This window comes from Poecilia latipinna, unplaced genomic scaffold (assembly GCF_001443285.1).
Source record: "Poecilia latipinna isolate Pla-1442-1.1 unplaced genomic scaffold, P_latipinna-1.0 Scaffold2667, whole genome shotgun sequence".
In the NCBI taxonomy this organism is placed as follows: Eukaryota; Metazoa; Chordata; class Actinopteri; order Cyprinodontiformes; family Poeciliidae; genus Poecilia; species Poecilia latipinna.
In genome coordinates, this window is record NW_015115283.1 from 55,302 (window position 1) to 77,868 (window position 22,567).

The window sequence follows — 22,567 nt, forward strand, 5'->3', positions numbered from 1 at the left end:
ACGTCACCCTTAAGAAACTCCATGCAGTGTGAGGTGACAACATTGTGGTGTGGGGGTCTATTCAGCAAATACTAATGGCAGACTCATACTTGTGCACTTATGCATATTGAGACATGCCAGTGAGGCAAAATTGGATTATTCAGCAACCTCTCAACAAAGCTGCTACTGTCACCAAGTCAATCATTTAAGTTGAATCCAACTGAAAATCTTGAAGATCATCATGCAAAAATGAGGGAAACAACATCATATTTATTTTTTGTTTTTAAGTAATATTGCCAAAGAACATATCACCGTTTTTCCTCTCCCTCCTTCTTCTCTTATTTGGGCAAAACATCTATAACAAGACTTAAGATTTTTGTAAAAAATATTTTCACATTATAGGAAACAATTTGAAAAATTTTCTGTCTTTACTAAAAACAATGACAGAATCAAAGTGATATGTCTGTAGTGACAAATAACATGAAATACCAAAATGCATCTGTCAAAGAGTCATGTGTGCATTTAGAGGCCAAGAATCCCAAAGGCACGAACTCCACAGAGAATAAAAAAAATAGGCCATATGGCATCCACGTCTCAGGCCCCCCATCCACGATTCCACCCAAGCCGACTTCCCCATGCGGTGAAGAAAAAGCTGATTTCAGGGTGCCAAACAGTGCCGGTCTCCTGAGGATATTAGTGGGGCATAAAAGATAAGGAACAACCCATCCCAGACAGACAGTTTCAACAGATAAGTGCACAGAAGCCCCCTGACCCCCGTACATGATGTGAATGTCTACAAGTCTACTGCAGGCTTGGGATCTCACAGCCACGGTGTTAACATATTTATGTTTTCATTCATTTCAGATTTTCAGATTATCCCCTGCTTTTTTAATTTATGAACAAAAAGACTAATACAAACCTAAATTTGGATTTTATATCACAGCCGAACACAGTACAGTGTATGCAACGTTTGTTGCGTTAGTCTTTCGAAGTACCTTTGTCTCCATCGGCTTTTCATGACTGATATTTCCAAATTCAGACAAATTGCAAGGGGAGGGCTTGTGAACATCAGCTTTCAAATCTTGTCTCAGATTCTCAACCGGATTTAGATCTGGACTTTAACTAGGCCATTCTAAAACAAGAATATGTCTTCCTCTAAATCCACTGTTAGCTGTATTAAGGTCATTGTCTCTGTAGGTCTGCAACTGTGCCACAGTTTCTATTTTTGGAAACGGTGAGCGGTTTGTAGCTTGTGGTGGTTCAAGACTAACCCAGCTGTCCAATACTTTATCCCTGCCCTGTCTGGTGTGTTTCTTTGTCTTCATGTTGTTTGTTCACTAATGCTGTCTTATAGCCCTCAGAGGCCTTCACAGAACAGCTGTATTTACACTTGAATTGACCTCTATTTACTAATTGGCTGACTTGTGAAGGCAGTCGATTAAACCTGTCTTCATCCAGGGGTATTGAAGTATAAAAATAAAAATGCACATTTTCATTTCTAGAAATAATTCTAAGCCATGTATCATTCTCCTGTGCACTACTTTGTCTTGATTAATCAAATAGTCTCTCATTAAAGCACTCTGAAGTTTGTGGATGTTACATGATGAAAAAGTTTAATAGGTGTGAACACTTTTTCGACACACTGTACATTTTCTCCGTGGGACGTTAAAGTTTAAACCGCACTTCTATTTGTATCATTGCTCACTTTTACAGTGATATAGTTTGACACTGAAGGACGCTGGGGAGATGGTCCTGTGTTGGAAGTGATTTATCCCGTGGTCTGTGAGGTATTGTTTTTGGTGTCAGCAGTCTGCATCAGTATCATTTTACTGAACGCTCACACATCAGTGAAACGGCTCCGGCCTCAACCGAACAAGTGTTAGCTCCTTCACAAACCCCAGTATCAGCAGAAACCAGATGTAAGAATAACAGACATTTTTGTATTTGTGTATTTCTTTTATGTTTGGTTTTGTTACTGAAGTGTCAAAGGCATACGCATGTCTTTGTAACCCTCTTTTGACTGAGATGTTAATGTCTTTATGGTCTTTATTTAGAGATAAGCGTGAGTAGCAAAATTAAACCCAGCTTTACAAAAAGCTCAGTTAGTAGAAGCTTAACAAGGAGGGTAATTACAAATAATTCACCACTTTTAACTATGGAGATTTATGGCTTAAAAGAAAAGTGAAATACTATATGTGTCACGCTGATATTTGTAGTTAAATGACGCATTCCTCTGGATTTGAACATTGTTTTAAACCCTGAGGATCCTTCCACACATTATTTATTAATTGGTCTTTCTACTTTGTGGGCTGGGATTTTGAAAATGCTTTAAAAAAAAAAAAAGGAACAGACAAATAAAAGTCCTTGCTCCACCGCATTGGCATTATACTCAAGGTTATTTCACAATCAAGATTCACAGCAACGTGAAATTCCCTGTGCCCTTTCGCTGCTCCTCTCCCGGCTCTCATTTCTCCCACATGTCTAATAAAGGCATTTCTGGCCAAAACATTGGTCACAACTCCCCCTTCCTCTGCTCTATAGATGCTGGTCGGTTAATGAAGTAACAACAAATTGGGCCGCAGACTAATTTGGAGTGGCGTTTCTTGGCCCCTCTTGGCCCGTAGAGATGTGTTTCATTTTCTCTTATCAGCGATTCAGTCATGTGGATTTACGCATGGACGCCTCTGTCTCCCCTGATCGTTGTGCTAATGGAAACTTCGTTAATGTCATTAATCTGTGGGCTGAGACTTGTAGCAAACACATATTTTGCTGTTTGTGCTCCATTTGTTAGATAACACTGAGAGCTTCCTTTGTGTGAGTCTTTATAGAGAATTATAAATATGGGACGGCATGGTGATATTAGGACCTGTAGAAGTTTGAAATTGTGTTCCAGACTGTGTGCGGTAACAAGCATAGCTTCTAATATACACCACAGAAATGTAAATCTATGCAGATGATCTATCATTTAAGGTATAAATGCTAGAAATAAAGTTCAAGCACCTAGCCACTCAGCAGGGAAATCTCACCTCCTCTTAAATCTGATTTTTGTCTCCGTCCAAAGTAAAACATGAGACAACTGTGCATCTCACAGCATCCACCAAAGCATAACAAGATGTGATCTGTGATTAAGCCAGAACACTGAACTCTGATCTCTGTTGCCTGGACGACACAGGTTCAACACGGTTACTCACAGTTTAGCGGCCCAGATTAGTAAGAGGGCAAAATGCTCCTGCCAAGATGAATCCTCATCATATTTATACTAAGTACATATTCTCTATTAGGATGTTGGTGTGTTTATACAGGGTAGGTGCTCAGAGTCAGGCTCAGATAGGTGTGGGAAGATGAAGGTCACTCGCTTTAAGATTGGGACTAAAATACAAGGCATGGGTCTACGTTTAACACGTGAATCCCTCGTAAATGTTCCGATACATGGAGGAGATATGGATGCTTCGCATGATAAAATATGCTCTTAGTGTTTGTGAGTACAAGTCATCAAATGTTTACAACTTAACTTTTTGGCACTTTTATCAAATTATTATGATCCTGATCAACTTGCAGACTTCATGAAGTGATGTTTATTCTCACTTTTATGTGACCTTTTGTTTATTCTATATTTTTAACGGACTTATATTTAATTATTAACGATTCCCATGATGTACGATGACAACAAAAGCAGAAATATTCATAATGTTTAGCCTTTTGCCTTTTTTTTTTTGTCCTTAAAAAAACAGCCATTCATTTGTTCTCTTTGAAGCCTTGTGCATGTACTGTTAGAAATCCAACTGTGTGGCATGTTGAGACAAACACGATGCAGCCATGGGGAGCAGGAAAGCAAGTCTCATTTTGAGGGGCTCTCTCCTATCATGAGTGCTCATTACTTTCAATAAAATATGCTTCCATCTACTATATAAAGCAAGAAAAGTTTTACATTAAATTAATAAACATTCTAACAATGGTACCAGTCATGTTTCCTGAGATCAGGTTTTGGTGGATGAACAAAGTAGCGCCTTCACTAGTTGAAACTAGCTTTGTCTTCCATGGCTCTGTGTTAATTTAGGACAAATGTCACAAATGTCACGATGATTAACAGCTTCATTGTTTTTATATTCTCTCTGATTATTTGTGTCATTATGTTTATTGATTTAATCTTTTTTTTCATGGACAGCATTGTCATTTCTCTTTATTGTTGTTAATTTCTTTGTTCATTTATTAATATTATTGTTTATTTATTATTATTATTATTATTATTATTATTATTATTATTATTATTATTATTATTATTATTATTATTATTAAGTGAATCACATGCTTCCTATACACCATGCTCTGGAGCTTATAATTACAAAATGTGGCTGAAACTTCCAGATATCTTGCATCGTCAGTCTCTCCACTCTGAGGCTATGCCTGACTTTACGTATAGCCCGGGCATTGAAGAAAATTTGTTAAACCCTTACATCAGTGACAACCATAAAAACCTTTAAGAGGTTCATTATCTCCCACTAGAAGAAGTATATCTCCACCTCCAATATCTGTCTAAACTGAGCCTCACAGATTTTTAAACATCCACATTTAATCATGCAGATTTTTTTTTTGATTTTTTTTTAAATCCAACATTATTTCTTGCTTGGCTGATCGACACTTTGATGCCCGCGCTCACAAAGGCACTGTAATGTTGCCATTAGTTATGCTTCTTTGGTGGCCAAAAGATGGATCCTTAAGTCCCGGGATCCAATAAGTTTGTATGTGAATGGTTGGAGGAGATAAACTACATCACATAAATGAAATAACTGATGGAAGACGAAAGGGGGGAAAGCCTCTTAATTAAAAATATGAAAATGAACAAAATCTCTGACTCAAATTTTAGGCCCATCTGAACAGCTACAGTAATTCTCTCATCGCCTTATATGAAGTTCATTTCAAAAACAGTGGAGACAGTGGGTAGAGAAAAAAAAATCAATTTATTCAATTTCTGATTATTGTTCCTAATATATATATATATAGGAAAAAATCCAAATTATCAATTTCTCTGATTTTACTTTTTATAGGTATATGTTTGAGTAAAATGAACATTGTTCTTTTATTCTATCCACTACTGACAACATGTCTTGTAGTCCATCCTTGTTTGTGTAAAAGGAGAAAGGAAATGGCACAAGGATGTTGGTTTTATTCTCTGGGGAGTCTCAGCTTACTAGTGTGTGCCCTGTGCTGCAGAGTGCAATAGGCCAGGTGCAAACAGAAAGGTTGATTGTATAAGAAAATGACCCCACCCGCCCCATATCCCCCTCCAAAAAATAAAATCTAACATATAATGCACTCATGCAATCATTGCACCTATTGGCAGAACATTCAATCTTTTCTATTTCATTCAAGCGAAATTAACAAAATAGAAACTTTTCATTTAAAATTTCTATTTCTATCACTCTGAATGTAACTTTACTCATCTCTCCGTCAGAATTGACCAGCTCCCCAGTCCCTGCTGAAGAGAAAACACCTCCACAGCATGACACTGCCATTCTCATGTTTCACCTTTGCGTCGGTGTGTTCAGTAGTTAGTTTTCTGCTCCACGAAATGCTTTGCAAGTAAGCCAAAAACTGCTAACGGGGCTCCCCCCCCCGCCCCCCTCAAAGTTTTATTGCCAAAAAATACCAGAGTCCCGTGTATCATTTTGATATGCACCATACTTTGTTGGTCATTGACTTGTCATTGTAATTTGAAGAGGTGTAAAAAAAACATAAGGTTTGCATCGTTTTTCAAGAGAATATACCTGAAATTGATTTCCTCATCCTGTTGAATCCAAATAAAAATGACTCAAACACACTGAATTACCAAAGAATCAAAACATTCATCATCTTATTTGTATTTTCTAGAATGATGAAAGTCTTCTTTCATTCTTGTTACGTGACTCAGCATTCACAAGAAGCATAAACATACCTCCCAGATCTCTGGACAACATCTTTACTGTCAGTAAGGACTTTATATGCAGTCAGAGAATAAACTTAGATTTATTCATTGCTTTAATGAGTTCCATATATTACACAGTGCCTGAAGCTAAAACTGCTTCATGAACGGAATGGACCAACTTCATTGCTGAGCCTTCGTATAAAATGATCAGCTGCTATTGATCAATAATTTAGACAAGTGCCAGATTATTGACAGGAAGACAAAATATGTTTGGCTGGCTGTGTTTGAGAAATCCCCCCCATACACTCAATCACTGGAACAGAAATTGCTCCATGGAATATCATATTGCGGCAATGTTTCTTTTCCCTCCTGCAGATCAATGCTAATTGAGGTCCTAGATGATGAATGTAGCCTGAAATGTTTTTTTTAACCCACGGAGCGCTGCTCAGCAACAAGAACTGGGGCCTTTTGGGTCGTTACAGAGTGACTTAGAGGCACAGAGGTTGTATAAAAGAGAATCAAACTTTTTTTTTAATGTATATATTCATTGAAAAATATGACATAAATATGACTAGGTTGATTTGGATATCCTTAAATGTCCATAAAAGCAACCAGCAACTGTACAAGCTAAAATTGAACATTTTCTAACTAAGAGCACCATGCAGCCTGCTCTGAGGGACAGCAGTAAATTATGAAGATCAACACAGCCAACAGAAGGATGCTGCTCGATCCCTGAAGCCCTACAAACACAACCAACGCGGACAGCACGCAGCAGATGGGGTAAACCATGCCATCATGTGGAAAATAGACCTGTTGTGTTGTCGCGGAGACTAGACTTGGCATAGTCTGCCAAGTGGACCACCAGAGGAAACTGCAAGAAGCTGTGACAACAAGGGGAAAGCTTTAATTCTTGTTGTGCATTCGCTCCGTCAGACAATAACAAGGCCTTTAAAGCTGATGTTAGTTGTCACAGCCCACTAAACAAGTCAGTTACAAGATTTTTGCTTCCAAATCCCTGAAAAGTGCAACATTTTATGAACTATTGGTAATGTATCTGTGCTATAAAACTGTAATATTTCTGTCATCAATTGGAGTTTAAACCAGTGGAGGCTCTCAAACAGAACTAAAGACAAATATCCTGACTCGTTGCTGCCATCTTGTGTCTCTTTAAGTTTTAAAAAAAAGCACTCAAGAATTAGTGAACAAACAGGGTTTGGATGTAAAACAATATTCTGAGTTTTTTATATCTAACAGTACAGAACCCCCTCAGATGTACCAAGACATTGCTGTCCACTTACAGTGGGGGAAATGAGAATTTGATACATCACAGAATTTTCACCATTTTCATCTAGAACAAAGAAGTAGGTAATTTTCTTCGTAGTCTTAAACTTCAACATTGAGAGACAGATTACTAAAGAAAAAAAAAAGTCACCCCAAAAAAGACACTACAAATTTTAAATAATTGGCATTTTATTGCATGAAATACATATTTGATCACCTACCATCTAGAATCCTATTTGAACTCCTCACCTCTGCAACATATACCAGTCCACTAGTGACAGCAAGATAAGGCTTTGAAGCACTGAAACTTTCTTTCCAATTGGTCCACTCAGGAGCCAAAGCTTCATGATGCTTCATTTGCTCCACTATGCCATCAAGTGGACAATAAATGTAAAACAGGGCTATTATAGTGATTTTGCTTCAGTGTTTGAAGCTTTAAATTGAACTCAGAAATGTCGTGAGATGTCAACACATGATCTTAATTTGTCTTTACGGTACAGTGTCTGGATCAAAAGGGAAAGTGGAAACAAATAGAGGAGGATAACTTCAAAGAAAAAAAAAACAGTCATTCCCTCAGTTTTTAGACTACTGATTTTAAAAGAAAAAAAAAAGTCAACATGCATAAAAAAGTTTTGCTTTACAAATTACAGCAGATTAATACACAATTTTTCGGGTGGCATTTCCCCATTTAACTGCTTACATAATTCATGTGCCGTGTCACAAGAACAATAACTGCCTTACAAGTTCTTATAAAATCTACTTGGACTTAATGGGGAAAAGTCCAAATAAATTCTTGTGTTTTAAACACGTGCTGAGGCTGTACATTTAGAACATTATCATTCTATGGGTCACTTCAATCACATCACAAAAACAACATATAATGATTCAGTTACTTCTGAGTGCTTCTGGTCTGGCAAAGTGTGAAACAGCAGATAAAACCTAAATGTTTCAAGAGATATTAAACCTTGAATAAATTAAAACAAATATCTAGTGTTGCAGTGACCGCTTTGGAAATGCATTTGTGTGCCCTGGGTGAAGTGACCCTTTCTGCAAGTAAACTCAAGCAAAACAAAATGTTTAATTAAACTCAAACATTGTAAATGTTTCTAAATGAAACATAAGACCATTTGTAGCTTTGCATTTTGTTTGGAACAAACAACAACAACAAAAATACATTATGCTTTTGGTTAGGAATGCAATCTTGCGACATTAAGTGAATAAAAAGTGCAGTAATATATTTTGGACAAGAGGCAGCAAGGCTAAAAACACACATGGCTTTCTTCTTTGAATGTTAAATTCAAACTTATTTTCAGTTAAATTCTAACTTTGCAGCGCTGACCACGATCCAGTGAGGTTCTCTTTTTGTTTTTTTTATTCCACATCCATACTTTTCTGAAAAGTCGAATCATTTCTCCATCACGTGATATGGGTTCAAGTGACAGCTGCCAGTCGCCTGCAACAAAAGCAAGACGAGTCTGTAAACCACCACGTCAATGTAACTGGCGAAAAAAAGCTCGACAGCAACTGCTGTTCTTACCTCACTTTGCGAACTCGTTCTTGAGTTTCTCCCTGTGGCTAGATCTGCAGATTGATAAAAGGAGCGAAACCCAGCATATCCTGAAGAAGCACCAGGGCCCGCGGTAAAGGCGGCTCTACATCGATCACTACGTTGCGCTTCCGGAGAGGGTCGAGGCTCGACTCGGTCACGTTGTGACAGTGATTCACCCTCAGGGACTGCAGCTTTGGGCAATACTCTGCAAGAGTTCTTTGGGGCATAGGAGTAACAGGGGGAACTTATGAATGGATGATCAAATCAAACGCTTTAGGAAAAAAGAGTGTTATATGTATAGCTGCTTATGCAATTGTTGTTTTGAGACCGTTTAAGTAATATGCAAGTTTACCCTATCAAAGACTAATAAACTTTTGTTTTGTAAAGAACACTGAACACTGGAACTGGAAGATATATTAAATATTCTAAATAAAACAACAACCAAAACAATGAATAAAATGGAAATAAAAAACACACAACTGGAACCAAAAATCAAATTAATTACGATGTCTCTAAACAAAACTGTATGACAAAAAAAATTAATTATCGGAAATGGAAATTATCGAGCTCATTTTAATTATTAATTACGTAGTAAATAACAATAACATAAAACTTAAAAAACCTCAAGGAGTATGAAAACCACTACAAATAGGCATGTTCTATTGTTCAAATTACTGTCCTGTCTAACTGGACTAAAATGTCAAACATTGTTGCCTGGAGAAAGGTTAAATGTGTTGTCTTTTCTCTATTCATCTGTTCATGTATGTTTGGATAAAAGGCAGACACTGTTATCCAAAGCGACTTACAAATGAGGATATAACAATACAGTTTACACCAAAGCTAACAATAAGCTACTTATATCATCGTTTCCCCTTTTAGAATCAGTACGTTACAAACCTGATGGACTGGTTCCGGACTCGCAGACAACCTGTCAGATCCAGCTGTTCCAGACCCCTGCAGTTCTTGGCCACCTCTTCCACCGACTCGTCTGTAATGTTGGCATTGACCGCCAACGACAGCGACTTCAGCTCAGCACACTTTTTGGCCAGGTAGCAGATGGCGTCATCCTTCAGCTGGCGGCAGGCGGTGAGATCGATCGACCGGAGCCCTCCACAGTGGTCAGCCAGGCTGCGCAGAGACAGGCAGTCCACCCAGTCGCAGTGAGCCAGGCCGAGATGCTGGAGATGCGTGCAGCTCAAGGACACGGCCACTAAGGAGTGGCGGGTGAGGGAGGCACAGCCACTCATGTCTACCCTGTGCAGATGCTGGTTCTGGCCGATAACAGGAAGCAACTCCTTGTCTGTGACCCAGTCTGAACAGTTTTGAAGGGACAGGTTCTGGAGAACTTTATTGTCTTTTAACATTGTGCAAAATGCTTCCTTGGGGATGCACGGTCCAATCTGCAAATATTCAAACGGAACATGGAGCTGAAATATTTTGCTAACCAATACAGTCCCCCTTGATTATTTGATTTACAATTTTAATGTATATGACAGATCAACCGAGTAGTGCAAATAGAAGGAAAAAAATGATAAACGTTTTTGTTTTTTTTAAATAAAAGTCTGGAAAGAGACAGGGAATTGTATTCAACCCTTAAACTTAACTAAAATGTTTCCCCGATATCCTGTGAAAAGTAGCTGGGGTTGTTGTAGTCAGGATGTTGTAGTGATTTGCAAAAAATCTTTTGGATCTCCTGCAAATAAAGCACTTTCTTCCACTTGTTTACTGTGTCATCAACACAGCATGTGGCCAACAGTAAACGGGGCTTCTTATGGCTTTATTCAACAACTGGCTTTCTCCTAGTCACTCTTGAATAAAGGACAGATTTATGGAGAACACAACTTATAGTAGTTATATTTATGATGTTGATCTCTGCATCTCCTCCAGAGTTACCGCTAGCCCCTTGGCTAGACCAGTCATGTGTTGTTTGGTCACTAAAAATCTCAGAGAAAGCTTTACAATGCATAGTAACTGTATTTATACTGAGATAAAGTTACACAAATATGGACTATATTCACTAATTAATAGGTTTCATCTGAAGGCAACTGTTTGCACTGGGTTTTATTTAGGCCATTGGTCTGCTAGTGGCTCTTTGAATCTTCCACAATAATTTTTAATGAGTTTGGCTAAAAATTATTAACCAACTGATGTCTTTAAATGCGGGTTTGAGCAGTACATTATTGCTTACATAATTTTGAACAAATAACATCCCAAAATTTTAACTATTCTGTTTTTGCTATTATGTCTTTGCTTATTCTAATTGCTGAAAACTTAAATAAAATGCCGTTTCTTTAAAAATGACAATGCATTTCTTATACGAGACATTCATTAGGCATTATGTCGTTTATTTTCAAAAGATGATGGAACAGTTTAGCTTCTAGACAAGCTATATGACCTGGACTGAGGGCAAAAATGGCTCTTTGGATTCCAAATTCAATTCAGTTTATTTGTAAAGCAATGTCATCTCAAGGCACTTTGTAAGAAAAGTCATTTCAATATAATGAAATATTCGTTCCAGTTAATTATAATTATCAAACGTAGCAGGTTGCAGTTTAGGAATATCAGAGTAAAGGGAGATGAACACATCTGCACCTTTCAGCATTCTAATTCATACAACTTTGAAAAGCATCCATCCATTTCCCTCACATTTATAAACTACTGCTGCAATGCACTGCTCCTTTTTAAAAGTATGTACCATTACTTACGGTGGAAAAATTAAAAGTCCTGCAGTTGGCCAGATACACCTGGACGAGGCTGTGGAACTGCTTGCTAACCCTCTGCAGGCTGACAATGTGCTGCAACGGCAAGTAGGACAAAATGTGTGGAACGAGAACATCCTCCCAAGGCAGGTCCAAGAGATGACATCTGCAGGAAAACAAACCCTGTTACAGCTGAACTTTGACTCTGCAAACGCTTAAACAAAAATAAAATAAATAAAATTTAAAAAAAAATCAACGAATACGAGTAAACACACAATGGGGTAATTTAATGCATTAGCATTGAGTGCCGTTGCGTTTGCCCTGGCGCTGCTGTATATAGTTAAAATTAATTGCCAGCTATATATAAATGGCACGAGCTGCGTTCCAGTGACTGTTGGTTAATAATCTTACGCTTCCGCTGTTAGCCGGAGAGCTAGTCTGCCGGGGCCACCAACTCAGCTGTTTTTTTTAGAGATATAAACACGTTTTAAAAGCTACTTACGTCTGCCAACTGCCTTCTTCATCCATTGTGAACCAGCTGCGTAATACGCTGTTTTTCAGGACGAGCTGTTCTTTACATTGTCACCTAAGGAGCGTATTTTGCCTTAGCATCTTGTAAAGCGTTTGAGGTGTAACCTAAACCAAAAGCTGCATTCGCTGGCTGTCGGAATAATTATTGTCAACAAAGAAAACTGCGCAAATCATCTCACAGAAGATAACGGAACTTTGTAAAATTGTCAGATTATATACTGCCACTGAAAAGCACAACATAATGGGGTACCTGATTAGTCTGAGTTGCAATTTAGTTTGTAAATCATTTAGCCAGAGAAGCAAATGCACCTAAATTATATTCGTTTACAAAAATAACGTGCTAATCCTTTCTGATGGAGTAATTTTGAAATAATTTTTGTCAAATACATAATTTTTTTGTAGTGTTTTATAACAGTAACCCGGGAAATACATCACTGGTCATAACATTTACGGTGAACACTTGAATGCGTCATGACTGATTTTTTGTATTTTTGAGACGATGGGATTATAAGTAGACTGATTTGTTACAGCTGCCATTTTTTCAAAAAGCCACCCGATGTTATGCTCATTTCCCAAATCAGGATGTTAAATTATTTCTTCCTTTTAAAATTCCCCCAAACTTATTTTATTCTACACATAAAAAATAGGTGTTTTCAGATAAATTTATATGTCCCTTTAGTGCTTTGAACATCAATAATTCAAACACCACTGGCACAACACAGCATCTTAAAACACACACACACACACAGTTAGAGAAAGAAAAATAGCTAGAATTTTTTTTATGAAAATAGCAGAAAATAAATTTGAGTTCTTTACACAATATCTTCAAAAACAAGTATTTATTTGCATTTTTAGTAACATGAAAGTATAGGCACTGACTATGTATCCACAATAAAATTATGCATTTTTCAATGTAACCACATTTGTTGATCATAACTAAATATTTTTGAATCTCATAAGTCAAAATCACAATTCAAATAATATGTCAAAATATATCAAAATAAATAACTGTTCTCTTAATCCCCCAGTTCCAAAGATAAACAAGAGCTGTTTTAAGTTCAGCAGTCAGCTACTCAGCCAGCTCACCTCTGTCCAGAGCTACAATGAAGTCAATCATGCAGAACAACTGCTGACCCAACAAGTTATGTTTCAGTGAATGACAGCAGCCAGCAGAGTAGTGGAGTGAATGCTCACTCCTCAGTAAACATAGTCCATATACAAGGCATAGAGCAAGAATGGCGTACAAGTCGATATATGATTTTTCCGCTGAGACGCTGGAAGGAGAGGAAGTCCCATTGAGCATTTATAAAGGAAAGGTGCTGCTCATTGTCAATGTTGCCACCTTCTGAGGGTCAACGATTGAGGAGGTGATTCTTCAAGAACATTGACTGCATAATGTTCTACATAGTGTACCCACATAGCCTTACTGCAACCATTATTTTCCATGTTCTTTCAGTACCACCGAATGAATGCACTAATGGAAATGTTTGGCAACCTGAATTTCACTGTGTTAGGTTTCCCCTGCAACCAGTTTGGTCTTCAGTCACCTGGTAAGTTTCTCCTCTGATTTAATTAAGCTTATAATGCTTTCTTTATTCCTTATTATGTTTATGAGGCAAAGATTGTTGGACTTATAGGGAAAAGTTCTTTGCTTGCATTGTGTGTATACTGAACATTTGTTTTGCTGAACCGCCATAATAATAAAAAGCCTTTGTTCAAAAGTAGAGTAAAAGGTGAGTTGTTATATTATTTTGTCTGTTGAAGTGATATATTGAAATTGTTCTTTTTGATGATTAAACAGCATGCAATTTTGATAACTAATAAAGAAAGAGAATACAATGCATAGGTTTAAATTTATCATAGTTATTCTCTTACACAGAGGTTTGAAATTAAATCAAATATTTAATTAAAGGCAGAGTCTTTGGAAGGAAACCAACCAATTTAAATTAACTCTACTAATTCAAAGGTTCATTAAACATCCAGCCAGGACCTACCTGACAATTGGAAAATGTGGTTTCTCTGCATTTCGTTATGGGGAATTTAATAAAATTTTAGTGGATGCATATGTATTTATTTGAACCTGGATATAAGACTTACAACCTTAGTGGATCCAAGAAAATTCATTGTGAGTTCAAACTTGTGAATCCATTTTAGATTTTCAAAATTTGTTGAAGTTGTTTTTATTGTTTCACTCTGTAAAAAGAACAATTCAAATGCAACCATAAAATCCCTAAAATTAACATAACATTCATGAGAATGAGAAGTGAATGGAAACTTCTGACTGGAACAGTCGGCACTTTTTGTAAGTCTATGATAATGCCACTTATAAAACAGTTTTTACTTGTAAGTGACATGTGCTAACACAGAAATAAATAAAATACATAAATAATTTTACATGCATCTGTTTTTAGAGGTGAATGAAGAAATGCTCAATGTACTGAAGTATGTGAGACCTGGCAGTGGGTTTGTACCAAAGTTTCCTGTCTTTGCCAAGATCGAGGTGAATGGGTTGAACGAAGAACCTCTTTTTACATATCTAAAGGTATACTGCATTCTACAAAGATTTCAGATGTATACACTCAAATGATTCAGAATCGTTCCGGTTAGCACAGCTGTTCTGTCTCTTCTTGTTCTCCACAGGACTCGCTGCCATTTGTTAATCCTCTTATTGGAGATATAAAGAAGTTCTACTGGTCCCCAATATGTGTCAACGACATTAGATGGAATTTTGAGAAGTTTCTTATTAATTCAGATGGCACCCCTTTCAAAAGGTAAATATCACTTACAAAACCTTCAGCTAATTTAAGGCTGTTTTTTTTTCTGTTACATGCCATCTTCCTTGCTGTGTAGGTATGAACTTCACTGCCCCATTGAAATGGTGGAGAAAGACATAGCAGACCTTCTCTGATGGACATTAGGGAAACACTCCCTGATGGCAGAGTGATGATCACTCAGTAAATGCATATGTGCACCTGAGCTGAATCTGATTGGAAGAGGAACTTGTGTAGGAGCTTCAGTGCATTCTCTCTGAGAACAAGTTCCCTTTCAGCCACTCGAGGAGTTTCCATGTCACTGTCATGCTTCTTGGAAATGGACTTGGAACTGCCATTCAGATTCTAAATTAAAATAAAGCATGAGATTTAGAACTTTGTTTTTGTCATTGTCATCATTGATGAACCCTAGCTTAAAACCAACGTAAAAATATAGCGGCTAAGCACAGCAGTAGTTATGCCCTGCAAACAAGACTGGTGTTGATTTCTAAGAGTTGACTAAGGATGTTGCTGAGGAAAAAGGTTCTGGCCTCTCACCCCTTATATGTAGTACAAAAGGAGTCTTACTCCTTAAACTTTATGATATTTTATCACATTACACAACCACAAATTTTAGTGTTTTTTTTCTGTTAAGTGTATATGTGCAATACAACACAACTTTGTGCCTACTTTTTTTCAAATATCCAAATCATACACAATTTCCAATTATTTACAATTATTACTAAACAGTGTAGATTTTACAATGTCCAATAAAACTTAAAAAGCACAATAATTATAGTACGCTATAACAAAAGAACATAAAAGGAGTGCGTTAAAAAATCATAACTTATCATCACAGAAATTTGAATTGAAAGAAAAATCAAAAATGGGCTTGAAAGTTTTAATGAAATTCTTAAAGTGTAGTGCGTATTTGTATTTAGTCTCATGAACCAACTGCAGTTACAGCCACCATTGTATGCCACTTTGCATAATAAACATTCCCAGCACAATGCAAAATAAAAATTAACTCTGAACAACAGATAACAGAAATTCTCTACTTGAGAAAGACGTGGATTTTTACAAATTTATTTATTTTTTTATTAATCGCCTTTTTCAGAGAAAATGTTTGTAAATTGCGGAAGAATGTCAATGTTCCTTACCGGAGCCCATAGTTCATTTTTCGCGCATGCGTACCTCTCATTCTGTCAGACAACAGCAGCCAGTAAACATGGCTGGTGTTGGTTTCCAACGTTTGGCCAAGGCTCTCGCTAAGGGTAAAGGTTCTGGCCTCTCAGCCCTTGTATCGGGATGTAGAGCAGGTAGGTCGTGTTTTAGTATTGTGGGTATGAAAGATTTCTTTAAACATATTTGTCATGGTTTTTAGTTTGAAGCTTCTCATGGACGTAACCTTGAATTGCGACCATTAGCTCGAGCTAGCAGAGAGTCAGCGGCTGTTCTGAATGAGTGGAGCGAGTCTTAAATTGGGTTGTGTACACGTTCATTATTGCTTTCAGAAATGCATTTTTATTGCTGTTTCAGCCTCTGGTGCGACAAAAGATAGTCTGCCTGGCGCATACCCAAAGACCCCAGAGGAGAGAGCTGCTGCTGCAAAGAAATACAATCTAAGGGTTGAGGACTATGAGCCGTATCCGGATAACGGAGAGGGGTGAGCTTCTTTTTGAAAGCTTTTTAGCTTATGTCGCATTCCGGTATAATTTCATAGGCATTGCTCATTTAGAAGGAGTCTAATGAATGGACAATAATGGACATTCGGAACTAACACTTTAATTTTATTGTTTCCATAGCTTCGGTGATTACCCAAAATTACAAGATAGGTCCCAACACGAGAGAGACCCTTGGTACAAATGGGACCACCCTGACTTGAGGAGGAACTGGGGAGAGCCGGTAAGACAGGGATGAAATTCCCTTCTAAAAGTTTTTTTTTTTAATTGTAGATATATTATTATTTCTTAATAATTAACATAGATACTGGCAATTTAAAGCTTTTGTTATTTATATGTATTGCTTTCTTAGATAAAATACAAAGTCCTATACCATACAGTTTTACAGTTCGCATGGCTGGACACCCATGAAGAAGTATTCATATGTCCTCAACTTTTTACTTTTTTTTTCACATTATAATAACCAGCGTCAGTGCGTTTATTATAGCAATGAACAACACAAAATACAGAACTAAATCCTTTTAGCATTCTGTGGGAAGACGTGAAAACTGATGTTTAGATGCTCCTCCACATAATGTAAGCTTGGTTGAGCTACTTTGCAAGGAAGAATTGTGACAAAAATTTCTGTCTATATGCAAATGAATGCTTAAAACATATCTAGAGTCATCAGATTAATAGGTTGTTCTGTTGTGCCAATATTGTAGATGCACTGGAATTTTGACATGTACCTCAGAACCCGGGTGGACACATCTCCGAGCCCTGTGCCGTGGTCAACGATGTGGAAACAACTGTTTGGTTTCGTCGGGTTCATGTTGTTCATGTTCTACATGGGGGAGAAATTTCCATCCTATCAACCTATTGTAAGTACACACCCAATTTTAGTGTATAAAATTACAGTAGACGGACTCAAGTAAATGTGTATTATTTCATTCTATGGACTTTTCTATGTTTAGTATTGTTTCATTATACATTGCTGATGGAGTTTCAGTGAGGATTGGACACATATTGTAGTGATGGTTGCTTTAAAAAGAGATCATACATCTCAAAATCCTGGTATATAATTTGACTAAATCAAACCAATTTGGTACATGTGCAGAGCTGATAGGCAAAGCTAACCATGTTTAAGTCCATTTACTATGGTTGTCAAAATAATCAATATAGCTAAATAACTGATACTAGAAATATGTAATTATAAAGCATCCTTGCTGCAAATTTCCGAATCACACCACACTCTGCTCTACTGTGGTACAAATTAACACAGGAAAATGTTAATCAGCTCAGTTGGCCACTAAATAGTGATGCAGCAAAACAAACTAGTGCAACCTACTCTGCTCTTTGATCAAAGAAAATATGGAAAATTATCATTGTACAAGGCTGCTACATACTTTTGTATAGACCAGATCTTTAACACTTTAAGAAATATGTTTGTTATGCACCCTGATAACTTTGGGTACTTGTTGCTTTTTCTGCTCCGCATTGCTTTATTTTTGCATTTATGTATTTAGTAATACACTCATTTATTTCTTTTGTTTCAGGCCCCAAAGCAATATCCCTACAACAACCTGTACTTGGAGAAAGGAGGAGATCCTGCAAAGGCACCAGAAGAAGTTAAAAATTATGAAATCTAAACCTAAAATACAATTTTGCTCTTGTATATATTTCTGGCAAAAATAAAGACTTACGTTAATGTATAAAATATCTGTGTGGAATTGTATTTTGTTCTATGTAAAGACTAAATTTGTTTCATGAAATAAAAGCAGCACTTGATGTTTTTAAATATAATTAGTTTCATGAAATAAAAGCAGCACTTGATGTTTTTAAATATTCAGATGAAAAAAAAAATATTCTGACAATTGTACTATCCCAGATATGGTTCCGATGAGTTCAGGGCGTTAGGTCAGCTGAAATGTGAGGTTATATGTAAAATGTCCCTGTGGGCGATCCGTAGCTTAGTGACAACACGGCAGTAGCACTTTGGTCTGGGCTGCTAGCTTCGCTGATAAGTAGCACTGGAGCGTGTAGACGCAAATTGTCAAGCTGTGTAACACAGTTTACGTAAGTTGCTCTTAAAAACACATTTTCCTAACCAGGAGATTTAAATTGAGTCTTTTTATCCTTTGTTTTATTTGCCTTTGATGTACTGCAATTGGGGTGGTGGCTAACGACTAGCTAGCTAGCAACAGCAGCATCGGCTGGGAGTATATAAACTGGAAAACTTAAGATATGGTGTTTTCATAGATTGGTTGAATATATAACATTTTAACCCTAACGCTAAATAATATTAATAAATTTCGTTTGTAATGTGAAATTTAATGAAGGCTACATTCGAGGTGTGCTTGCGAAATGCTAACTCGCTAGCTACATGGCAGATAAACAGAAAAATCTTATTTGATAGTAGTCTGGCAACTTGACGATTATAGTACTAAGAACTACATCAATTTGAATCAATTGTCGATGAGCTATAATTATGGTGCGATTATTTTTGTTATTCGGGTTACTGCTGTGTGAAGTAGACTGGATTAGAAGGCATTTCCTATGGCAGGTAACAGAAATAATCTGAACGGATGTTGCTGTGCTTCAGCAGAATGGAAAAGGAGGAATATAACCAAATCGATAGCTACAGATGATTTGGGGAGCGATGTCGTCTTCTGGTGTCGGTTCAATGTGTTTTATCAATTCCAGAGTTGGGAATCCAGAATCAGGAAATTTTAGCGCTGTATGCATTTATTTTTCTACTGAGAACATCAGGTTTTGTTTATCTTTATTAGTTATGTTAACCTGTACAGCAAAAAATGCCTATAATAAAATAATACACTGGTGGTCTCACCTTCCTAGGCTTTGAAACTTGAACCTCTGTAGTTGAAGATGAGGCTGAAGGAAATTCAGAGGACTGCCCACCAGGCATGGAGTCCTGCCGGACACCATCCGATCTACCTGGCCTTAGGAACATCAGCACAACAGCTCGATGCTTCTTTCAACACCACAGCTGCCATAGAGATATTTGAGATGGATTTTGCCGACCCCTCTCTGGAGATGCAGCTCAAGGGTTCATTATCCACAACAAACAGGTACTCTGTCATACATTTACACATTCTAACGTGCACATCCTGCAGTCCCCATCAGTCAGTACATAGAACTCGCATTGTGTTTCGGTTTTTGATTTTGCTTACTGGTGGATGATGCTGCATTCTTATTACAGGCAATAGCTGTTAACTATTGCAACTGTAGTGCATTGTAAAAACTATTCACACCCTTGGAACATTTTTACACACAAGCTTTGATGTATTTTGCTAGCATTTTATGTGCTAGACTGACACAAAGTAGCACACAATTTTCAAGTGGAATGAAATATTGGATGTTTTTGTTTTATTTACAAGCAAACTGAAATTGTAGTGTGAAACTGTTTTTTGGAATGTCTCAACCTTCTTTGCACATGTAGAGGGTGGCTGCCCTTTTATTTTTTGCAGGCTTTGGGGGTAATGGAGTAATGCCTGTTTTGCTCCCATAGGTTGCACAGCATTGTATGGGTAAATTTTGGGACGGCGGAAGATGGAACTGGAGGGAGACTCGTTGGGGGAAGCGAAAATGGCACATTGACTGTATATAACCCAGAGGCTATCATAAGTTCTGGAGCAGAGGCTGTTGTTGGGCAGTGTGACAAACACACAGGACCAGTCCGTGCACTTGATTTCAACCCGTTCCAGGTAAATACATTGCGATTATAGACAGATTATCCAAAAGCACATCTCGTATAATTCATAATTTTCTATCTGTGGCCTTTTCTTTCGCAGAGTAATCTTCTTGCCTCTGGAGCCAATGACTCTGAGATCTACATCTGGGATCTAAATAACTTCAGCAGCCCAATGACTCCAGGAGCAAAATCACAGGTAAGTCCTGGATTTAGAAAAGTCACAGATTCTATTGTACTATATAAAGCTATTTACAATTGAAACCACAGTCACTTTCAAATTTAATTTCCTGTTTTTGTAGTTTGAAACCTGAATAAGAGTGGAACCTCTTTTGTTTATGGTGTCGCCTTTGCTCTTATTTGTGAAACTGACCTGCTTTTTTCCCAGAGTTGTCAAAGTGCTTTAACACTCTGACCGTTAATTATCTGATTTGTATTGGACAAGCAGCTGTTTTCTCCTGTTTCAGCCCGTTGAAGACATCAGTGTAGTGTCGTGGAACAGGCAGGTTCAGCACATCCTGGCATCTGCTAACCCCAGTGGGAAAGCGGTTGTGTGGGACTTGAGGAAGAATGAGCCCATCATAAAGATCAGTGATCACAGCAACAGGGTTGGTTGTTTTTCTTTTCTTTTTTTTTCAGTTATTAAAAAGAGATAATTGAGATTTGCCTGTTGTCCATCAGGTCATGTAATTAAGGCTCCCTTAATAATTTATTTTAAGCAATTTTTTGTCTATTCGTAATACATTTGCAATAATATAATGTTTGGTGTTTCTTCTAGTACATAGAAATCAGACTATACTGTTTCCTAATTTTCACACTTTAAAATGTAATCAAAAAGGCAATAGTATTTCACTTTAAAAAAAAAAGGCTTTATGTTTTTTATTTATTTAACTTTTTTTACTTGAACAACTGAAATAAAGTAACTTATCAATTTTAATTTTATTCATATCTGAAATTTTGAAATAAAAGTTGCAGCCCAGTAAATAAAAAAATCTAATTGAAAAGACTTTGATGGTAAATGGGTGTTGTGATTTTTGCATTCTACCTTGTTATGTGACTGAAGATGCACTGTTCGGGAATGCTGTGGCACCCTGACGTGGCCACCCAGCTGGTGTTGGCCTCAGAAGATGACCGACAGCCAGTCATCCAGATGTGGGACCTTCGCTTTGCTACGTCACCCCTTAAAGTGCTGGAAAATCATAAACGGTACAGTTTTATTGATTTATCTCTCGTTGGCATAAATTTGATTGAATTTTTGTTAGATTGTTCTGAGTTTTGTGCCGCTGGCGTCTTCCAGAGGAATTCTGTCCATTTCGTGGAGCCAATCCGATTCGGAGCTCCTTCTGAGTAGCGCTAAAGACAACAGGATCCTCTGCTGGAATCCAAACACTGGAGAGGTATTTGAAGTTTTTATTTACCAGTATGTAGTTCTGAAATTATCTCTCTTGGCTACAATTGATCTTCACTGGTGTCTTGTTTTTTTATTTTTTTTTATTTTAGGTAATTTACGAGCTTCCAACTACAAACCAGTGGTGCTTTGATGTCCAGTGGTGCCCCAGGAATCCAGCCCTTCTTTCAGCAGCGTCGTTTGATGGGAGAATCACAGTTTACTCTGTGATGGGAGGGAGCTTGAAGGCTCAGCAGCAAAGCACAGCTGACATGGTGATTACTAGTTTAAAGTTTAAATGTTAAAAAGTTTTGAACATTTAGTTGTCTGTCCACGAGATGGTGCTGTTGTAAAGGAAATCACGCTGACTAATAGCTAAATTTGAAAGAGGAAAGAAAATACTTCCTAGAGAACTGGTGTTTCCCCTGACAAACATCCATAACAACAGTTTATTATAGCGGAAGTACTAAAAAGAAAGAGTTGATGCACATATTTAAACATGTGAAAGTTTTCCTGTGTTTGTATTTATTTGGAAATGGAAAAAGAGATATTCTGTTCTACAAATAACTGAATTGATTTAGCATGCAGTTGTTAATTGAACAAATCATGTTCTTTATATTTTACCAGATATCCTCTTCATTTGATACAATGGATCCCTTTGGTACGGGACAAGTGCTGCCTCCTCTACAAGTTCCTCAGCCCAGTGTGCAGGAAACCATCGTTCCTCCTCTGAAGAAGCCACCTAAATGGGTGCGCAGGCCAGTGGGAGCTTCCTTTGGGGTAAGTGTGATATTAGAATATTTCATCCTGTGTTTGGTTGCCCTGGATTTTATTTAAGAGTATCCAAACAAAGGGGTCTGAACACAAAGGCTGGCTTTATAGATTCTTTTATTTCTTTTTTATTATTATTTTAAGTTTGAAAACTAAACCATTTTTTTTTTACCTTCCTTTTCACCATTATGAACTACTGTGATCCCAGTAAAATACATTTAAATTTGTGGTTGCAAAAATGTGAAAATATTCAGAGGGGATGAATTCTTTTTGGATTTAGATACACACCATGTTTTTTCAAAGTATTGAACTTGTTTTTTTTTTTTTTTTTTTTTTTTTTTTTTTTTT

The 22,567-nt window shown here is 37.2% G+C and overlaps 4 protein-coding genes across 4 annotated transcripts; 3 read left to right on the plus strand and 1 right to left on the minus strand.

Moving 5' to 3' along the window:
* Window positions 1–7,333: 7,333 nt before the first annotated feature.
* Window positions 7,334–12,105, minus strand: fbxl15 (F-box and leucine-rich repeat protein 15). The gene is made up of 5 exons (XM_015020814.1): window positions 11,913–12,105; window positions 11,417–11,576; window positions 9,609–10,111; window positions 8,700–8,927; window positions 7,334–8,615 (listed from the first exon to the last, which is right to left on the minus strand). Exons 1-4 carry the CDS (start codon window positions 11,936–11,938, stop codon window positions 8,738–8,740), a joined length of 879 nt encoding a protein of 292 aa, XP_014876300.1. The 5' UTR covers window positions 11,939–12,105; the 3' UTR covers window positions 7,334–8,615; window positions 8,700–8,737.
* A 1,000-nt stretch (window positions 12,106–13,105) lies between these two features.
* On the plus strand, window positions 13,106–15,091 carry gpx9 (glutathione peroxidase 9). Its single transcript, XM_015020816.1, has 5 exons — window positions 13,106–13,308; window positions 13,398–13,491; window positions 14,353–14,483; window positions 14,582–14,712; window positions 14,792–15,091. Exons 2-5 carry the CDS (start codon window positions 13,407–13,409, stop codon window positions 14,847–14,849), a joined length of 405 nt encoding a protein of 134 aa, XP_014876302.1. The 5' UTR covers window positions 13,106–13,308; window positions 13,398–13,406; the 3' UTR covers window positions 14,850–15,091.
* Window positions 15,092–15,845: 754 nt separating this feature from the next.
* On the plus strand, window positions 15,846–18,056 carry LOC106938684 (NADH dehydrogenase [ubiquinone] 1 beta subcomplex subunit 8, mitochondrial-like). The gene is made up of 5 exons (XM_015020815.1): window positions 15,846–16,010; window positions 16,231–16,357; window positions 16,497–16,596; window positions 17,078–17,233; window positions 17,909–18,056. Exons 1-5 carry the CDS (start codon window positions 15,878–15,880, stop codon window positions 17,999–18,001), a joined length of 609 nt encoding a protein of 202 aa, XP_014876301.1. The 5' UTR covers window positions 15,846–15,877; the 3' UTR covers window positions 18,002–18,056.
* Window positions 18,057–18,305: 249 nt separating this feature from the next.
* Window positions 18,306–22,234, plus strand: LOC106938682 (protein transport protein Sec31A-like; the record flags this gene model as incomplete). The annotated part of the gene is made up of 9 exons (XM_015020813.1): window positions 18,306–18,428; window positions 19,209–19,441; window positions 19,882–20,077; window positions 20,165–20,260; window positions 20,529–20,669; window positions 21,125–21,267; window positions 21,359–21,458; window positions 21,562–21,723; window positions 22,076–22,234. Coding segments are annotated over exons 2-9 (1,200 nt in total), but the record flags the coding sequence as incomplete, so codon positions are not given.
* Between the last annotated feature and the right edge of the window lie 333 nt (window positions 22,235–22,567).

Bases quoted from the DNA above. Each gene is read 5' to 3' on its own strand.
- fbxl15 (XM_015020814.1), bottom strand. From the start codon at position 11,938: ATGGATGAAGAAGGCAGTTGGCAGAC. The intron at 11,577-11,912 runs GTAAGTAGCTTT...GTTTTCCTGCAG, and splicing joins GAAGAAGGCAGTTGGCAGAC to ATGTCATCTCTTGGACCTGC. The intron at 10,112-11,416 runs GTAAGTAATGGT...GAATATTTGCAG, and splicing joins GGACTTTTAATTTTTCCACC to ATTGGACCGTGCATCCCCAA.
- gpx9 (XM_015020816.1), top strand. From the start codon at position 13,407: ATGAATGCACTAATGGAAATGTTTGGCAACCTGAATTTCACTGTGTTA. The intron at 13,492-14,352 runs GTAAGTTTCTCC...ATCTGTTTTTAG, and splicing joins GTTTGGTCTTCAGTCACCTG to AGGTGAATGAAGAAATGCTC. The intron at 14,484-14,581 runs GTATACTGCATT...TGTTCTCCACAG, and splicing joins CTCTTTTTACATATCTAAAG to GACTCGCTGCCATTTGTTAA.
- LOC106938684 (XM_015020815.1), top strand. From the start codon at position 15,878: ATGCGTACCTCTCATTCTGTCAGACAACAGCAGCCAGTAAACATGGCT. The intron at 16,011-16,230 runs GTAGGTCGTGTT...TTGCTGTTTCAG, and splicing joins TGTATCGGGATGTAGAGCAG to CCTCTGGTGCGACAAAAGAT. The intron at 17,234-17,908 runs GTAAGTACACAC...CTTTTGTTTCAG, and splicing joins TTCCATCCTATCAACCTATT to GCCCCAAAGCAATATCCCTA.